This window comes from Pelodiscus sinensis, chromosome 1 (genome assembly GCF_049634645.1).
Source record: "Pelodiscus sinensis isolate JC-2024 chromosome 1, ASM4963464v1, whole genome shotgun sequence".
Taxonomy (NCBI): domain Eukaryota; kingdom Metazoa; phylum Chordata; order Testudines; family Trionychidae; genus Pelodiscus; species Pelodiscus sinensis.
In genome coordinates, this window is record NC_134711.1 from 156,283,160 (window position 1) to 156,303,283 (window position 20,124).

Sequence of the window (20,124 nt, forward strand, 5' to 3'; positions counted from 1 at the left end):
GTAGTTGAACCTGATGTCCTGGACTCAGTAACTGTCCTACTTTGATTTTGACTCTGCTAGACATTTACTTTTTACTGTAGGAGACCTTTTTCTATTGGTGTGTCGTTTATATTTCAGCATTCACATTTTGTAATATACTGTGAATTTGCCCCTAACACATCCGTAGAAGAATTATAATTGTATTTTTAAAACTCGAAGACTTTCTGCAGCTGGCTAAAATGAGATTCTGGGGGTAAGAATACTGAAGGGTTGAAAAGTTGGGAAGATGGGATTCCAATTGGTACCATTATCATTAATTCTTTTGGGTCCTTTGAAAAGAAATTAAAAACAAATAAGAAGAAACTTAAGTTTCTTGTTTAAAAGTATTACATAAGCACAGTGCATATACTCACTACAGCATAAATCATTAGCCAAAAGTTTCTCATATCATACGTGCAATTCATCCCTTACACTGTATAATGATTTTTTGAATTTACTGAATTTAATATATTTGGACAACTGAAGTTAAAATTGCATTGTACTAAAAACTGGCATTTTTGGTGCCAAGGCTATATAATTATCTCAGTTTGTATCAGTTAAGAAACTAAAAATTAATGGAGCCTACTGATTTGCATTGTTAAAACTCTGACACCAGTGTACATGTCATTTACTAAGCTTTCCAGGTAGAATTACCACTACTCGTTGGATATTAAGTAGTGCTATACTATTAGTTAAATACAGCATATAAACGTATCATTCTAAACAATGCACATCTCTTTTTAAAGACTGTACGTGAGTATCTGCATGTGAAATTGCACATATTTTGTAGATGCCCCTGAAGTTTCAGTAACCGGGTATGATGGAAATTGGTTTATTGGAAGAGAGCATGTTCAGCTCCGCTGCAATGCTGATGCAAATCCGCTGCCCATGGAATTTACGTGGACCAGGTAAGTGTATATGAAAACTGAAGATGAATTGTTCCGGTTAGGTACACAATTATTTCAGTAATGCAGAGCTTTGAAGAGTGTTACAGGGTTAAGACAAAGTTGAAACAAAGCCCTTGTATTTCTGTTAGCTTTTCTGGTTTCAACACGTGACTAGTGATCACTAGATGTGGTTAGAAATGATTGCTATTGATATGTCCCAAGTTAATGAATCAGACACATGGATTTATATTTCTGGAAGTTTAAAAGAAAAATATTGGCCTTCTATGATTTTTCCTCCTAAGGAAAGGGGAACCAGTAGCAAGTGGAGTAGGAAAGTACAAATAATTTTTACTCTTGAAGTCTGAACAATTGCCAGCTCTTTAGGATAAATCCGTTTTCATAAATGGAACAATTTCTTTGGCAAGTGATTGTGATATTTGAATTTCTTGAGCTTAGTGTAAGACATTGGAAGCATCTATTGTCTGTCCTTCCTCCTCTCTCTGAGTTGGGAGTATATTTAAAGTAAAGATGCAAAAAGACTGGATATTTGTTGAATAAAATATGAAGTATCATTTCAGTAATCAAATTTACCATGCCCTAAAGATAAGGCACTGGGACATCTGGTATTGGCCATTGTCAAAAGACAGGATACTGGGCTAAATGGACATTTGGTCTGATGCAGTATGGTCATTGTTATGTTTTTACGTTAGGCACTGTATTTACTTGGAAATAAGAGGCATAAGATGACATGTCATGACTCAGTTTGTCAGTCTGTATTGCAATCTGGTATTTTGTATAGCATTCTGTTGTGTGGTTAAAACTTGCATTTTGTGAATGCCATATGAAATGGGTGGCTTTACTGAGTCCTGCCTTCCTGCCATGTGCAGTCTTGCATGTTAAGTATGTTCCCTCGAAGGAGATACCTGAAGCAAATATATGGCCCAATGCATAACTTGCCTTTTTTCCTCTTAAAGAAAAACTTAGACTGGCCATGTGAAGTTACTTTATTTGAAACAAAGAAAATAACTATATTAAAGTGTTTAATCATCTACAATAAACCATAATAGTGTTGTGAAAATCATTGGCATACAAGGTGGTAATCATTACAGATCAGTTTTAGTATCCTCAAGTTGCTTCTTGGATCACTAGGAAGGGGAAAAAAAAAAAGGCCAGTAGTTCAATCTTTAAAATTGTTTGTTTGAAATGTATGGTGGTTAATGACAAAATAAATAAGAACTCCAAAATTTCTTCAGTGGGATCTTCTAAACTCAAAATAAAATATGCTACACAATTATTAAATTTGATTTGTTTCTTAATTTTAAGTAGGCTGAATTTAATCAACCTGGCTTATGTGATATCTCCCACCCCCCCACTCCCACACACAGCCCCCCACACACCCACACCCCATATTGTAACATCTAATGGAGTGACTATCAGTTAATCCCCAGTTAAATTTCATTAAATCCATTACATTCACTTTTAGCTTGACTAAACTGCTCAACATGGTAACGATATAAAAGCATAATTACAAAGAAAATGCAAGCTGCTTTTCAAAATTATACATATAAGGTGGCTCATTGTCTCTTCTTCAGTATGTTATGTTGCAGATTAAAAATGACAAGTAATTTAATGATCTAATTTCAAAAGTATCTTAACTTCAGTAGTAGGTGGCTTTTGGTAATCCTTGACCAATTCCCAGATTTAATTTAATCCCTTATGTGGTACATACAAGTCTGATACTTTGTAGAAGGAGAGAACTTAATTTCAAGAAATTGTAGAGGAATTTGTATACACATTTCTTGCGGTTAACTCTTTGGCAGAAATGTAATCCGTTATAAGAATGCCAATTTGTAAGAAGTTGAGGTAGTGGTTTATTGGCAGAATACTGTACTGGGCTATAATGCAGAGGGTCAGACCACTATTATGAGACTGAAAACTGCAAGGCTGGGATAGCTGGATAATGGGTGGGGTATTTACTTGTAGCTAAGGATGCTAGATGGCAGTAGGTGGGGGAGGCAGATGTTTCTGTGAGAGCGGTCTTAAAAGCTGGATCACCGTGCCTGTCGGCTCCCCTCTCCCATCCTGCTGCCTCTGGTACAGATAAGCAAGGGGAGGAGTGCATGTAGTTGTGTGGATTAATTGATAAGCCTGGGCTGCTAGTTATACCTGACTGTTTTTTGATCATTTAAGGTATTTTTGTTCATTTAAGGTTCTTTCAGTAATAGTATAGCACAGGGCTACTGCACATGCAGCCCACAGTGTGGGTTGGGTTTAGGCGGGGCTCCACACACAGTCCACGGGTGGGGTCCTTTGAGCATGGCCTCCATTAGGCACACTCTCCACAATGGCAAGACAATATAATGGTCTTCTGTTAATATGCATTTTAGTAGTTAAATCCTGGACTGTCATTGCTCATTAAAAGTGCTGTCATATGGGTAGAAATCAATAAAAATGTGATAGTCCTGCTGATATTGCATAAATAACTTAAAAGGGGCCTGGGTGTTGTGTAGTCTTGCCTTAATCTTTGTATTCATGCCCATCAGTGTGAAAAACTATTTGCATGTATATGCAACCCCACTTAAGTTGTGGCCCCCAGCATGTGCTGTGAGTACATTGTGGCCCCTGGGGCTTCAGAAGTCGAGTAGCCCTGGAATATAGCACATGCTGAGCAACCTTAATAACCTGGAAATGGACAAATCTGTATACACTAAAGTTAATATTGAATCCTTATTTGGCTGAGGAGATGAACAAACAAGTCCTTATTGCAGCAGTGTATAATATTCATGCAATGAGCACATGCATTCACAGTACAGGTACTCCCCAAGTTACAAACATTGACTTGAGAATGTCTGCTTGTAGAAACAAAAGTTCACCTACATCATCAGGCAGTGACATCCTTAGGATTTATGGGGCACTGCATAGCACTATTAAACTGGTGCCTTTGTGCCCAGTCATTCAGGGGACTTGATTTTTTTTGGATGTTTTTTTATAATCTTTAGAAATACACCAATAAAAGAATTTTAAAGCAAATTTTAAACTAAAGTCTTGTGGACTAACAGTAAATGAAAAAACTGACAATATATATCTGGGGTTGGCAAATGGCTTTATTACCACTTGAATGGCTCTTTCATGGGTTCAATATTCTGCTAATAGGTCTAGGAGATGTTTTCACTTGTGAGGCTTTCTCTATACGGTCACATTTTTGTTGCCAAAAACTGTGATGGTGACAACTGTGAGCGTGTTTACACTACAATGCAACTTTGGTCAAGAGAAACACCCAGTTTTTATGACACACAAATTTGAGCCCTGCAAAAGATTTGTCTTTTCTCCTCCCTTTATTGTTAACAATAGAGCCAGTGTGGACTCTGCTACCTTGTTGAGAGAACTGGCTTCTTGCAGAATCCCACAATGCCTGTCCTGATGGTGCTACTCATTGTTTTATGATCTCTGCTGCCCTGCAGTCATGCATCTCTCCTCTTTCAAAGCTCCTGGATGTACCTGACAACTGAGTGGGTTGCTCCATTTGGGGAACAAAGGAAGAGCAAATAATTGGAATGCTCCCATTCTGCCCTGCTAGAAGAGGGAGGGTTGGAGAGACAGCTGTGCTTCTTTGACATTCCTCAGCACAGAGAGCTCACAGAGCTATTTGTGATGCCACTCCCAGCAGCTAAGTGCGCCATGGGAGAATTGAGGGAATCCCAAGAAATGCAGGGATCAGCTCTGCCTGCCCACAACACTGCACTGTGGGATGCTTACCCAAATGGCTTTGATCTGTTTGTCAAGGGAGCTAGCAATGTGGCCATGAAATGTTGACCATGAGAGACCAAAAAACAGTTTGACTGGTTTTCACTTTTTTCAAACTTTTGCACATCAACAGCATTTTTGTTGCCAAACCTTCCCAGTATAGAGATAGCTCTAAATTAACTAGATCCTCTTTGGAGAAAGCACAGCCACATTGATTGGAAGAGATGGGTAAAAATTAAGACCCATTAGTGTCCCAAATTTTCCAGATTACCTATGTATTCTGTGTAAGGGTGGCCCTGGTGTCGGAGACCTCAGTGGGAGGGGGTGATGGCTGCAGGATGCCTGGAAGTGTCTTTCAAAATTCCCTACCTCCTCCTCCTCCAATTAACCTCTCCTCAAGCACCAGTAGTCAAGATTAAATAAAAAAAGTTTCTCCTATTTTTCGTTGCAAATGTACAGTATTTCATCCACACTGTGGGTTAGGTAGATTCTCAGATTAGCCCACAAAAGCTTAATTGCCATTTATAATATTTCTATGCGAAAATGCATTCTGAGTTCTAAACAGCTGACCTACGAATGAACACTTGGAACACAACCCCTTTGTGAGGAGAATTGGGAGGCAGTGCTCCCCCATCTCCACTTCCTACAAACACACGTGTGTGCGCACCAAGACCTCAGCCAGCTCTTGCACAACCTCTTTGTAACTTGGGGACTTCCTGTACATGTTGAATTTTAGGGTATTGATTAAAAATAGACACAATGTATGACATTGCATGGCATACTATGTGGAAGCTTATAGAAATAAAACATACACACATTCTTCTAAGTAGTTTCCCTGCGGTTACTCTGCATCAAAATATGTTGACTACCCTTGCACTCTTGATCATATATTTTTGCCATCAGTGTCTGCAGGTTGTACTTAGATCTTGAAAAGATATATAGGCAAGGAAGGACCCTCTGCCATTGCATTTTTCTGAACCACCTGTGGCTTGCAAATTGCACGATCAGCATCTTCTACCAGAATTGTTCAGTTCTCTATACCTTGTTTTTATACCATTTATTCAATTTAGTATTTTGAGGGTTTTTTTTCCCTGAGAGCACAAGTTCACAAAGAGAGAGTCCACTCTTCTCTCCATAGGGATTTTTTTTCTTCTAGCCTCACCCACAGCCCCAAGTGTGAGTTGTGCTCAAAACCTTAGGCTTCAAAACTTTCTAGATGTGCCACAACTCCTTTTCCTGCAGTGATGAGCATTAAAGCTGCTTAGCTACTGCTTGGGAGAAATCCTCATTCCCTCTAAATGTAAAGTATAATTCAGATTTAAAAACATTTAAAAATGAACTGGGAAAAATTTGAATTCCTAGTTATGGAGTATTCTGAGAACCTATGCAATGAGTGCCCTCTCCCCAATACATTGATTCCACTGACCAGCTTTGCTTCCATGGTAACGAGAGGCCCCAGACTTTCCAAGATAAGATCCCATTCTCCAGAATGAGATAAAGGGAAAATCACCTCCCAGGAGACCTCATGTTCCAAAATAGGTATTGCTGCTGATCTTTCTTGCAGCACTGTGACCATGATAGCATACTTAGAAGCCACCTAGACAGATTTCTGATATTGGCACTTGACTCAGTGCCTTTGAATGTCAAAATGAGAGTAAGTCCTTATTGATACAGTTTTCCATAGCTAGAAGTGAAAAGTGTACCAGCCAGTCTGGTGTGGTGTCTGGTACCACCCAATGTGCTTGCTCCTGGGAGAACACATCCAGGGGTTCTGGTACTGTCCGGGTCCCTATTTCACAAAGACATCCGAATCCCCAAAGAGCACCAGTCACCATTTTTGAAAGGTACTGAGAGGCACTTCTCATTTCTCTGAGCCTGCTTACCCTCCCTTCTTTTCTTTGATGGCGACTCAGCCTCTGCTGCTGACAGTCCCCATGCATGTTCTTTCGAGACACTCTTCCAGCTGGTACTGTTACATTCTCTGGAACTGCCTCACCAGCCTCTTTCTAACTAAGGAATTTATACAAATGCAGGTCTTTTTCTGGGGCCCAGTACTAGTCTGACCAATGGTATCTCCACCATTTCCCTCCATTGCATAACGTCCTCTGGCTCAAGTGTCTGTATGAGGTTCCTCCACCTTGCAACCCTTCTTTAGAGATGAACATTGAAGGAGGAGTTCATAGCAAAAATATATGGGTTGTTATAGGAAGGATGACAAAGGAATAGTGCAAGATTCCAAAGTTATGTCACAATGAGCTTTCTAAAACCTGTGGGCTTCTTATGGCACATACTGCTGTGTAGGGTGCTATCTCAAGAATTCTCTGAAAGTACATGAACCAGAACACACAGGTTGCACTCTACAGACACATCCTCTAGAGCAGGAGCCAGTGGAAAAGAAAAACTTCACCTTCCTGTAAATTGTTGTCATCAGATGGTGTCATGCCTACTTCCATATCCTATTCTAATGACTGGAACACTTGTCAGAAATCCTTAATCAAACATTCATTGTTGGTTATCCTACATTCACTTCGGGACTAGATTGTCTTGCGCATATGTAAAGCTTTGCTTTTTCTAACTGCATGATGTATCGAATTCCATCTGCTGTTGCACCTTTGTTTAGATGAGTCCACGAAAAATATTATATCCCTAATAGAGGCTCATTTAATACTGTCTGCTTTCTGGAGCTCGAAACTGCTTAAGAATGGAATAAACAACCTTAGCACTGTTCAGCACAATCCGGCAAGGAGCTAAAATGACTGGATCTGCTGGGTCGTTAGATCTGATGCTTGGCCTTCTAACAGTTTAGCAGCTATTTATCAAGCCCTGTTGGTTAAATGTGACTTAATTCTATTCTAGAATTTCATTTCACTCAATATTTCTCTCATTACAGAGGGCCAGACAGTTGAATTGGTAAGGCATCTCTCTAGGCCAAGCTTCCTGGCTCTGGTTCAGACTTCCCCTACAAAATATTAGAGGACCTTCATTTTGAAGGTCTCCCAAGTTAAATGACAACCTGGATGGGCCCCTCAATTATCAAGATTTCCTGAGTGCCACTAAGCTTTTCTATATATCTGTATACCTGCAAATAAAGAAAATACAGTAGTTTATATACAGCTCAATTTTGACGAGTCCACTACTAGCCCATGAGAAGGACTGAACCCAAATTTCCTAATGAAGGGGCAGCTGCTTCTTCAGCAACTTCCCAGCCAGTGACTTCTTTAAAATGCCTGTCTTGACTCATTGGTTGAAGGTGGTAAAATACTTTTTCCTTTGTTCCTGGGAACTAAGTGGGGACAGATTGTCCTAAAAGCATCTTCCATAAGTTTCTCCATCATGCCATCTCCTTAACACTGCTGTTGTTTTTTAGGGACTTTCACAGGGTAGACTCCCCACTGCACTGCTTCCTGCCATTAGCCCTGGGAATTAGCTTGTGTCTCTCCATGTCAGTTCTGGACCCACATTGCTCCTGGACCATGGCATCCTATTCAGGACACTGCCCTCAAGCAGTGCCCACTCTAAGGATTCTTGGCTGCCCCTTTGGGGGGTGGTTTATCAATCTCTGCTCTCTGGGGTCCTCCCCTCCCAGGGAATCCCAATTGCCTTATACCCACCTTGTCTCAGTGGCCCACTGCTAGTCTGCATTTAGCCCCTTACCTAGGGGCCAACGGCAGTCTGAAATGGCCACTCATCATTGGCAAGGAGTGTGGTGTGGGCCTGCTGCCTTTTCCTGTCGGAGCTGCCCCCCTGCAACCTTAGTACTCTCAGGCCTTGCTTCAGGCCCTGCAGCCTGGGAGTGAAGCCAGGCCAGAACTCCCCAGCCCTGCTTGCCTGCTTTTTCCCAGCACTGCCCTGTCCCAGGAAGCCCCCCCAGCTTCCTTAGCAGCCAGGTCCCTCCTGCTCCCCAGCCAGAACAAGAGGCTCCCTCCTGTAGTCTTTATTTATACAGTCCACAGCTGGGCCCTAATTGACTACAGTACTATCTGCCACAGCTGTCAGCTTTGCACTCAGCCCTCTCCCAAGGCCGGGTTTTACCCTTACAGGGTCAGTGTGGGCCAGGTGCCTCATCGCAGGGATCCTTCTCATGAAGGCTTCTTAGAGCAACCCATCCCATTGGACATTTATTGAGAAAAGGTTCTGTTTCATAGGGAAGTAATTCTGTTCCTGGCTGCTTTCTTGTCCAACAAAAATGGTGGGTGGATTGGTGGGGGAAGACAAATTCTGAAACTCAGGATTTAAAACATCTGTCTGGTCCATCTGATGGTTCAAAATATGATCCTAGGAGGAAGAATTCCCTTTATCAGAGAGACTATTCCTTTAACCTTCAGGATTCTTGTTTCCATGTCACTGTTCATCCCTCTAACAAGCAATTTCTATGCTTTGTGGTAGTCAAAGATCACCATCCCACACAAAGGTTCTGCAGTGAAAATTGATCAAGAACCTATTCATCCTACTTCCCTCTTTCTCTCCCCCGCCTCCCACCCCCCCCCCCCAATCTAGGAACAAACTGTGGCTTGGGACCTCACTTTAGTTCTCATTGCTTTGAAAAAACTTCCACTTTGAGCCTACAGGGATTTGTTCCTTCTTTCATTTTGCTATTAAGATTTTGTAACCATTGCTTTGGCAAGGACAGTAAGAGCTTGCATACTTGATAGTTGACCCACCAGATAGTGTTCTACTGAGATAAGCATGTGGATATACCAAAAAAAAATCATCTTGGTTTTCTTCCTCGGTCTCTTTTGAATTCCTTATCGAGCAGGATATTCCTGCCAGTATTTTATCCCAAGCCTCATTCTTCTATAGAATAAGTGAGCTACTAGACACGGGATGTTAAGAGAACTTGGCTTGACAGCAGTGGGCTCTTATTTTAATTTCTCATAGGCTTTTCATCTCGGCAAGAGTGAAAGGGGACCCAGATCTGCACCCAGAGTCTGTCAAATTGGGTTGCAGGTTACATTTCTCATGTTGTAAAGTCTTTTTTTTTTTTTTTTTTTTTTTTTTTAAATCACGTCATCCCTTTGTGAGTTACTGGTCCCATTCTGTCAGGATTCAATTCAGCGCCTTTCAAAAATACACACATTTGAGACATTTGCAGGGTAGCCACCTGGTCTTTGTCACCCATGTTTTTACCAGCATTACACTCTTTCATGCCTGCCTCCAGGACTGACATGGCCTTTGATGTTGTCTTGCGATGCATACTGAATCCACTTCTTCATCACCCTGTTTCATGATGGGAGCCTGCTGACATGGAGCACCCATAGGGACACTATTCAGGTAATCTCTCTGTTCACCTTATACAACTTCCAGAGGTATGCCCCTTAAGGCGTGCTAGCATTCACCCTCCTTCCCTTCTGCCTCAGAGCCTTATTTGAAACACGAGTAGTTGAGGAAAAGTTGCCCTGGCATTGGGTCTGCCCCTTCCTGCATATTTTTAAATCAAGGCACAAGAGTGTTCAGGGTTCAGATGCGTATTCAAAGACACTGCCAACTGAAATCTGTTATCAAGACAGCAGGTGCATATATCGCTGTCAACCACCCACTGGGCGTGGGTAGGTAGGATGTAGGTGTTTTAACTCCATTGACTATATGAGAGAGGAAATCTCTCCTATTGATTAGTAGTTGGAGTCTCTCTATGCCCTGAAACATCTGCTTTCTTAACAATAAAGGGTCATTGTAAAGGTTTCCCTAAATGAGTCATTCAGCATATTAACAAAAAACAGCTAACAAAGGCAATATATATATGTGAAATCTTATAGATACAAATGAATGTAAGTGTTAGGCACAGAATTAAATGCTAGAAATATACAGGCCCTTAGTAATATTCTCTGTCTCTTCCTTTATAAACTTAATAAACAAATAGTCTAGCAGCACCTTGAAGATGAACAAAATACTCAGATGGTATCATGAGCTTTCATGGATACAACCCACTTCTTCAGATAACACAAGACAGGCATTTCCACTTGCATCAACCTGGCATGTACTAACAAAATAAGGCACTTTAGGTGATCCTTTGGGAATTGTATCTTTGTTTTTACAGTCATCTTTTAAAAAAAAAAAAAAAAAAAAAAATTGCTCCGTAGTTTAAACTTTTCAGATAAATTGAGAGGCAAATACAAGTCTTTTAAAGCCCGAATATGTTGTCCTGACTGTCCCTCTCAGACATCCAGTAACAGTGAATTGAAGGATTAAATTAGTTAAATAGTGCTATTACCAGTAAAACTGCGATATTAGATTTAAAATCTTATTACAAATTTGACAGAACTGTGCTGTAGTTTCAGGCCACATTATTCTTTAACTTAATCCCAATGACATGATTTGGAGCTAAACTAGTGATTACGTTGGTCTGTTTTAAGATTGCTCATTCTTCTAATAGTTTTGGGGCTTTTAGAAAACATGTCCATTAATCCTTACTTCAGAAGGGTGAAGATTTACTTGTAGCCTATAAACCTGCTGAAGAGCACAAGACTCAATATGCCAACATTCTTGTAGAAGAACCCAACAAATTGACTTACATTGATATTGCTGCTTATCTGAAAGAGCTTTAATCATATAACATAACAGCTGCATTCAGCAAAGTAAGTTATTGTAAATATAAGATAATTTAACTTTTTTCAGGTAATATAGTTTGCATTTAAATCTTAATATGTAAATTCTGAGTGCTTAAACTGCCTCAAAATATTGTCTTAATTTAGGTTGGATGGGCAATGGCCTGAAGGTTTAATGTCTTTAAACAATACTCTGCATTTCAACAGTCCACTGACTTACAATTATACTGGGACTTACATGTGTAAGGTGACCAATTCCCTTGGACAAAAAAGTGATCAAAAGACGATCTACATATTGGGTGAGTTGTTTCGCCCTACCTCTCAAGAATGCTTTGTTAAAATACTGTATCAGAAATTGTACTAGGTGTCTAATTGAATGTTGCTTTTTTTAGCCATGGTATAGAATGGGTTATTTAAAACCCAGTCTTTGATTAAATTTAACATAAAACTTGGAAGGACAAATGGAAGTAAACATTACCTTAATAGTACTGATGCCATTTCAAAGAGCTAGTGTCAATCATAGTACTTAAAAGACCACAGTGTCAGATTTTATACCAGCTCTATGTGATCATAATAAAGATGAAGTAAACAGTACCATCAGAGCAAGTGTTTGCCTTCCTCTGTGCTGAAGACAGCAGTATTGACAACTTCATGCTACCTAATTTGACATCAGTTGACAAACAGAAGATATTTTCGCTGGTAAAGAGTACAATAAAATTGCTGAGTTTGGGGAGTTCCGGTTGTGTGGTGGTCTCTTGTGGATGGGGTATTGCCACAACTGTTGGTAGACTTTCAGTTAGTAATTAAATCAGAAAAGCACTTACTGTTATAGTTCTTGCTGTGGTAAAGAATCTAAGTAGCAAAGGAAGTGCCATGTAATCATAGTACATTTGCCTTTGAATATTGCAGCAAAGTGGAAGGGTACCATGGTTTAATGACTATCACATGTAGCAGCATTCACAGTAGAGCTGAGACCTAACATATTGCCGTATTGTTGGGTGTAGGCCAAATGGAGTTTACATATTTCTTCAATACATGCAAATGTCTCAGTTAATGTGTAGGAACAGTATTCAGAACAATAACCGTAAATTCATTATATTCTTCCTACATTTTTGAGGGCCAGCCTTCATGGTAAGGTCTGAATTCTCTCTCGTTTCAGCGGTTACCATGCTGATGCCATTGTAGCTAGAGTAAGCTACCGATTGAGCCTGTGGGCCTCTGATAGTAATGAAGTGTCTCTTGGGCTATTGGGGCAGAAAAATTGTTCCCTTTTTTTTGAGGCTGTGAATGCATAGTGAATTTGACTAAGATTGCACAAAACAATGTACATATAAAACATCTGAAGTCACAGCTTCTAAATGCTAATTAATACTTGAGCAGGTTTAACTACTTCATAACCACAGGTTTCTGGTGGTAATCTCAGAGCAGGTTTACTATAATCCAGTGGGGAGAGGAAAGGTGAGCAATATTGGACTCAATATACACAAGTCTAGTCTGTCTTGGGGAGAACTGAAACAATGCTGTCAGAGATGGAATTTTAATACTTCATACATTTTAATAAATGCTATTTAAAATATTGAAATGGAAAAAATCCATATAAATAACATGGAAAGAAGGTAAGAATACATTCACAATAAACATAATACATTTATCCTAAGTAGCAATATCGTCATACAGATATGACCTATACATTGCTCTAGGACACAGCTTTTTTGTCTATTTATTTGAACTGTTATTCAACACAGCTAATACTTAATGTTTAATTAGAAATATGGACTAAGAAGCTCTGGAAAAACTGTACAAGGCCTATTTAGGTTTTTGAAGATTATGTTTTTAAAATGAGATAAACCATTTCAACAGCAGAATTTATTAAAATGGTAGTTCAGAACTATTTTAGTCCTGCAGTAGTTGACCAGAAAACCTAACACACATGAACGGGAACTGTAACTTTTAAAACTCTTCAGTTGCTTGTTAACATCTACTGCCGAAGAAACCAGCTGAAATTAGCTATTGAAGGTATATATGAGATTTTTAACGTAATTAAAAGCATTAATGTTTTAGTTAGGTGCTTTCTGTTCACAATTTTCACAGTAACATACTTTAAGCTTTTCTGTTAACCTACCTTAATGACATAAAGAACATTTTTAAAATGTATTTGTAGCACTAAGTTTCTGAAGATGAAAACTTCTGAATTGAAAAACTGAAATGGTTTTGTACTAAGGTGAATCTTTGTGCATGATCAATAACACAAACAGAAGTAGTTCGGATACTGGTTTCTCCTCCTCCCCCCCCCCCCCCCCCCCATTGGCAGCATTGCAGAAAAGTAATAAAGTTCACATTTTAAAACAATATTAAAATAAGCTTGTTGCAATATCTTCAACAGCTCAATAATCTCCATTTAAATGTGAGTCAATTTGATTCCTACATAGAATTGCACAAAACTCTCATGACAAGATATGTGCAATGACGCTTGAAATAAAACCATTTCAGCAGTATCTCTTGGCTAGATAAGCTGTTTTAAACTTAACCAGTGTTGCCTTTTTGAGCTCAGATATCACCAGATAACAATGGATATCATAGGAAAGAAGCCATATGTGAACTACCTTTTTAATCTAGTTGTCAGTTGTATAGTAAAAGTTTAAAACCAAAACTTTATAATAGACCATTAACCGTCTCTTGGCATACATATTGGAAGAGTAGCTAAATTCAGATAGAATAAATGGATTCAGAAGTGCAACATAAAAACAAATTAATCCCAACCTGAAAGCATGGCTTGATTTACCATTCTTAAAACAAGACACAAAATATCCTTTTGGTCTCTGAATTTACTGGCTCTTGTAAACATAACACAGAAGGCTCAAGAGTAAATCTTGCAGTAGATTTTCTGGTTTGATGTAAGCAAGAAACAACCAGAAGTGTCCATTTAAACTGTGCTGTTATAAAGGGGGGGGAAAACATAGATACCTACTGTTTCATAATACAGGCAGTCCCCGGGTTATGTACAAGATAGGGACTGTAGGTTTGTTCTTAAGTTGAATTTGTTTGTAAGTCGGAACTGGTACATATTGTAGGGGAAACTCTAGCCAAACATTTCTCCAGAGCTCAGTTTTATTCTCCCACACCTCACTTCCCTCAGTTCTTTATTCTCAGCTGAGGTGTCTGCTGAGAAAAGCCGCTCCGCGTCTCCTTGGTCTGCTGGGGGGGGGGCGCTAGCTTCGCGTCTCCCTGGTCTGCTGGGGGGAAGCAGCTAGTGCGGGGTTGCCTCACCCCGTTTGTAAGTAGGGATCCGATGTAAGTCAGATCCATGTAACCCGGGGACTGCCTGTATCTGTAAATTCTAAAGAGATTGTATTTGCTGTTAGAAATTATAATACAATTTGAATATTTAAATATAGTTGAGCTTGAAAAACTCTTAGTAGTGGCTTTTACTGGATAGATTGCATCTGTATACAAAGACTGCAGCAACATTAACATCTCTAAAGTGAAATAACCACAAAATTATAAAATTGTTGCTCCTTCCCCTCTGCCCCTTTTTTGTTTCCCAAGAGAATAAGAGTTCTTAAATTTCCAAATGCAATTGTTTCCAGTAAAAGTCAAAAGGTATTTATATCTAAAACTATTTCAGTCATCTTAACACATCTGTTCAAATTTTCCAACTGATGATTTAAAAAAAAAACAACCCTTGAAACCTTAACATACCAGTCTGGAAGAACGGTCAGAAAAACTTGCTAGCCAGTCATTAATCTTTACTTAAACATTGATAATGGTAGTGACTAAGGAAAAGCACACCTTACTCACTAGTGAAGGGGCGGGGGAAGTAGCCATATATAAACTGAAATTTGTACGGCTATTGCGCTATACAGTGAGTACAAAAGAAGTTGGGTGTTAATGTATATGATTGCAAATATGCATTCTAATATTATTGACAATTGTATCTCCCTTAATTTATATTATGAAGTCTTACTTGTCAACTTCCGTAGGCTAAGAATTTCATTTAAAAATAAACTTCATAAACAAGAAAAGTAAAAACCAGACTGAACACACAGTTAATATGTTTCTCGTCACTTTCCTAAATTGAAAGATAAAAAGTATTTGGAACTGAGCTTAAACTTGATGAGGATTCTTGCCTGATCATATATCTGACATTAAAATGCCAAAATATTTTTGTGTGTTTGGTGTGGGGGTTTTTGCCTTTTGTATACAACCACCCAAAAAAAAAAAATAGAGGTCATAGCAGAAACAATGTTTATTACAGCACAACTCCTCCTTCACAAGAAATGAGTAATGTCTTTCAGCTGGAATTCAGAAGCAGTCCGCTGTTGCTGAAGACTCCAGAACTTAGAACCCAGGCTCCCAGGAGTTATGGAACTCATTTTCTCCCATCCACTTGGTTGACATTTTTACTCGTATTTATCTTGACTTTGTCAATCTCTTGGAGTGTTCTGCCTCTCCTCAGATCAGAGATGACTAGAGCACCAAGAGTGTAGCTTTCTAGTACAGGAAACCCCTGACATACGACCGTCCGAGTTCCGACCCCCATACTTAAAAATATTTTTATAAGTGCAGAAAGGGCTGCAAATCCCCGACTTACGTCCTTGGTCCACATTTACGGTGGCACAGAGCGCCTATCATAAATGGGGGTTCAAGTTATGATGCCCCCGTCTTGTGATGCTTCCCCAGGAACCAATCGTGTCACAAGTCGGGGGCCGTCTGTACCTCCGGCATAGCACCTTTCTAGCAAGTTGCCTCTGTTCCCACTACACTTACAGGAATAGCTCTTCAAGTCTGGAAAAAATTCAGAGGTGCAGCTTTTCTGAAACATAAGAGGGCTGCTGAAAGACACCAACACTCTTACTAGTAGGCCATGAAGCTTGGAATTAGCCACTCATACTAGTAGGCTATGGCGGGGAGGGGGGGACTTAACTCCTGCCTGAAGCCACAGCTCTGCCACAGCAAGGTTTTCTCAGGGGCTTTAAGTGTCTCAGCCTGCTCACAGAGGTGTCATGCAAATCTGAGTGGCTGTGGTTTGCAAAAATACAGAAGTACAAGGCAGTAAATGGAAAACTTTGAACATGCAGATAGGAAATAGCAGGTGTAGGCAACAGGATGAGAGTGATGTTTCCAGTGCCTGGGCTTGAGGTCCAAGTTGCCCAGGAAATACAGAATAAACTTGGCCGACGATCCAAGAATAGGATTCTAAGAAACTAATTTATCAGAAAAAGTATATTCCTCAGCGTCTCTAATGTCAACTTGTTAGCTACTGTGTACTCCTGGAAAAGTGTAAGTCCATTATGGGATTAACAGACTAAGACTCCAATGAATATCAGGAGCAGCAGAAATCCTCCACTACTGAAGGGCAGCTCACTGCTACAGTGGTGCTCTAGGCAGCATTATATGCAATGGACTTGCCAGCTAGGACCATCTGTAGTGACAATGAGACGATGGTGCTGGCTACAGATGGTAGACATCCTTTCTGAAGACTGAGTGACCATAGAGGAACTGTCATTTCAAGGAAATAAGCTGTCAAGCATGATCAGATGAGGCAATGCACTATAAAAGATTGGAGAGAGACTGGGGCTATATGTATGTCCCAGCTTCTATACACAAGCCTTGAATGCCTCAGTCCTCTTTCAGAAAATAGTCCCTGACTGTGGCCTATATTCCCTACAGAGCCATTTTGGAAGCCCCAGTAACTTAATCTGAGATGCTCATTTACCATCATTTTGACAGACGTGCAGGTGGTACAAGTGATCAGGAAACTGTTTTGATAGCACAGTTAAGATCCTGGCTGGACTACTTGTTCATCCATGCCCTTTTCTGTTTGGTGGTTTTTTCTGTTAGTTTAAAGAAACTTGGACTGGGGTAACATTGAAATAGTAGGACCTCAAGATAGCAAATGAATATCATAGCTACTTGAATTTCACTCTGACCCCTACCACCTTATCCCCATCTTTCTTCGAGGATTCTTCATGAAATGGTTCTAGAATAGGAAGTAGCCTCCTTTTCAAAATTGGTAGTGGTAGAGAAGGTTACTCAGAGGGGAAAGCATCTTCTCCAGTTACTAATGGTTTCCAAACAAAAGGTGGGTAGACAAATATCCTAGGCGTATGGTGCTTAAATAACTTAATTTGTCATTCCATGGTCTGAATGGCTATCCTATATTTCTCCCTCCTCTCACTGGATCCTAAGGATTGGTTTATGGTGTTCTACCTGCAGTACACTTTTATATCTAAACTTTCATCCTCCCATCACTTTTTCTCTGATTGCAGGGAGTTTCAGTATCAGTACAAGGTTCTACCATTCAATCTGTCTTTGGCCCCCACAAGCACCAGTGTGTAGTGGTACCTAGGGTGTCTGTACTTTGAAACTCGCTGACATAGGGTGCTTTTCCACAGTTTATCAAACACTCAAAAGACTTTAAACCTCTTAGCCTGCCTTGACTTCCAAGTCAACCAACACAAATGCATGCTGACTGACACACAGTATCAAAAGGTGTGTTGTGAGCAAGACATGAGAAGTCATTCTTCTGCTCTACTCTGTGCTGGTTAGGCCTCAGTTGGAGTATTGTGTCCAGTTCTGGGCACCGCATTTCAAGAAAGATGTGGAGAGAGTCCAGAGAAGAGCAACGAGAATGATTAAAGGTCTAGAGAACACGAACTGTGAGGGAAGACTGAAGGAATTGGGTTTGTTTAGTTTAGAAAAGAGAAGATTGAGGGGGGACATGATAGCAGTTTTCAGATACCTAAAAGGGTGTCATAAGGAGGAGGGAGAAAACTTGTTCATCTTGGCCTCTGAGGGTAGAACAAGAAGCAATGGGTTTAAACTGCAGCAAGGGAGGTTTAGGTTGGACATTAGGAAAAAGTTCCTAACTGTCAGGGTAGTCAAACACTGGAATAAATTGCCCAGGGAGGTTGTGGAATCTCCATCTCTGGAGATATTTAAGAGTAGGTTAGATAAATGTCTATCAGGGATGATCTAGACAGTATTTGGTCTTGCCATGGGGGCAGGGGACTAGACTCGATCTCTCGATGTCCCTTCCACTCCTAATTTTCTATGAAACTCCAAGGAACTGTTAGATTCCAAGTTACTGAAGACATGTCTGCTGAAGTTAAGGAGTTCTTATTGACAAAGGAGCTGTGAGCAGTAGAAATTGCATGGGGAAGACGGTCACAAGGGCTCCTATGGTTCTGCATCGGCCACAACAGAACAGTGCTATCAATAATAAAACTTCTCATGTGGGACATGTGTACCAGGAGCAGAAATAGTGAGCAATATAGCTAGGAGAATTAAGGTTACTATTGGTTGAGTAACCATACTACTTTTGGGATGTTAATATCCATGTGGGTCCCATGATACATTCTTCACCCATTTCTTAAAGCCTGTTATCGTTGGCTTAGAATAATATGGGACCTGAGGGAAGATCATGCTGATTCCACTCCTTATGCCCTTGCAGAAGAGTATAAGGGAAGCACAAGGTACACGTTGAGCCCTCATGGATGTTGTTACTAAAAAGAAAAGTGCATTCACAGTGGTACCTATACTGACCTGTTCCCCTTCACCCTCCAAAAATGTAACCGTTATTGCAGGAGAAGTAAGTTACTTACTTTCAGAAATTTTTCTGTCAAAGGCAGATGTTTCCAACAGATTCTGCTAAATGGCTTTCCTATTTTGTCCCAGTCTTGAAAAGTAGTGCTTAAGAGGCAGCCGCATAGGCATTCTTAGAACTCTAAAGATCTCAAGCATACATACCATAATTGTACAGTAGACTTCCGATAATCCGGCACCTTTGGGACCCAGGTGGTGCCGGATTATCAGAAATGCTGGACTATCAGGAGGTACTCTGGCAGGGGTGGGTCTCGTCGGAGGGGAACAGCGCCGCAAGGGCCGAACCCTCCGCCATTTCAGAAGAAGGCAAAGCCTGCGAGCCACGGAAGCAGAGAGGAGGAGAGAGTCAGGCAGCTGCTTCAAGAAGTTCTAGTCAATTACACTGCCGCTGCTGGATCAACAGGCTCTCAATCTACCTTTCCCCTCTACTGCCTGGGGCAGAGGGGAGGGGGTAGGTAGGCGGGTGGGGGGGGGGGGGGTGCTGAACCCTCCCTCCTGTTGCAGGGAGGCAAAGCATGCGAGCGGAGGAAGGGGAGAGGTGGCGAGAGGCAGTCAGCTGCATTCAGGAAGTTCTAGTCAGTTGCACTTACTCCGGCTGGATCCACAGCCGACAGGCTCTCAGTCTACCTTTCCTCTCTACTGCCAGGAGGGGGGGCCAGGAGAGGGTAGGGGTTGGCGGGGGGGGGGGGGCGGTGCTGAACCCTCCCTCCTCTTGCAGGGAGGCAAAGCCTGCAAGGGGCAGAACCGGAGAGTGGGCAAGAGGCAGGCAGCCGTATTCGGGAAGTTCTAGTCAATTTCACTGCCCCAGGCTAGATCCACAGCTGACAGGCTCTCGATCTACCTTTCTTCTCTACTGCCTGGAGGAGGGGGGGTAGAGGTCGGCGGGGGAGGCGGTGGCCGTGTGCCAAACCCTCCCTCCTGCTGCAGGGAGGCAAAGCCTGCAAGCGGCAGAACCAGAGAGGGAGGGAGAGGCAGGCAGCTGTTTCAAGAAGTTCTAATCAATTACACTGCCCCGGCAACAGGCTCGCAATCTACCTTTCCTCTCTACTGCCTAAGGGGGAGGGGGACGGTGGGAACGGGTAGATCCGCAGGTGACAGGCTGCTGCTGAAACTCACAAGAGATCATCTCCCCTCCCTTGTGGATCTACCCGTTCCCACCGCCCCCTCCCCCTTAGGCAGTAGAGAGGAAAGGTAGATTGAGCCTGTTGCCGGGCAGTGTAATTGATTCGAACTTCTTGAAACAGCTACCTGCCTCTCCCTCCCTCTCTGGTTCTGCCGCTTGCAGGCTTTGCCTCCCTGCAGCAGGAGGGAGGGTTTGGCACACGGCC

The 20,124-nt window shown here is 41.2% G+C and overlaps 1 protein-coding gene across 2 annotated transcripts in view; it reads left to right on the plus strand.

The window, feature by feature from the left end:
* The window catches only part of NECTIN3 (nectin cell adhesion molecule 3), a 132,735-nt gene that overhangs the window by 60,988 nt on the left and 51,623 nt on the right, over positions 1 to 20,124 (plus strand). For both annotated transcript variants that reach the window (XM_075908478.1, XM_075908472.1), the window contains exons 4-5: positions 809 to 926; positions 11,339 to 11,490. In XM_075908478.1, the coding sequence (XP_075764593.1) occupies positions 809 to 926; positions 11,339 to 11,490 (270 nt within the window). The remainder of the gene's footprint in view (positions 1 to 808; positions 927 to 11,338; positions 11,491 to 20,124) is intronic.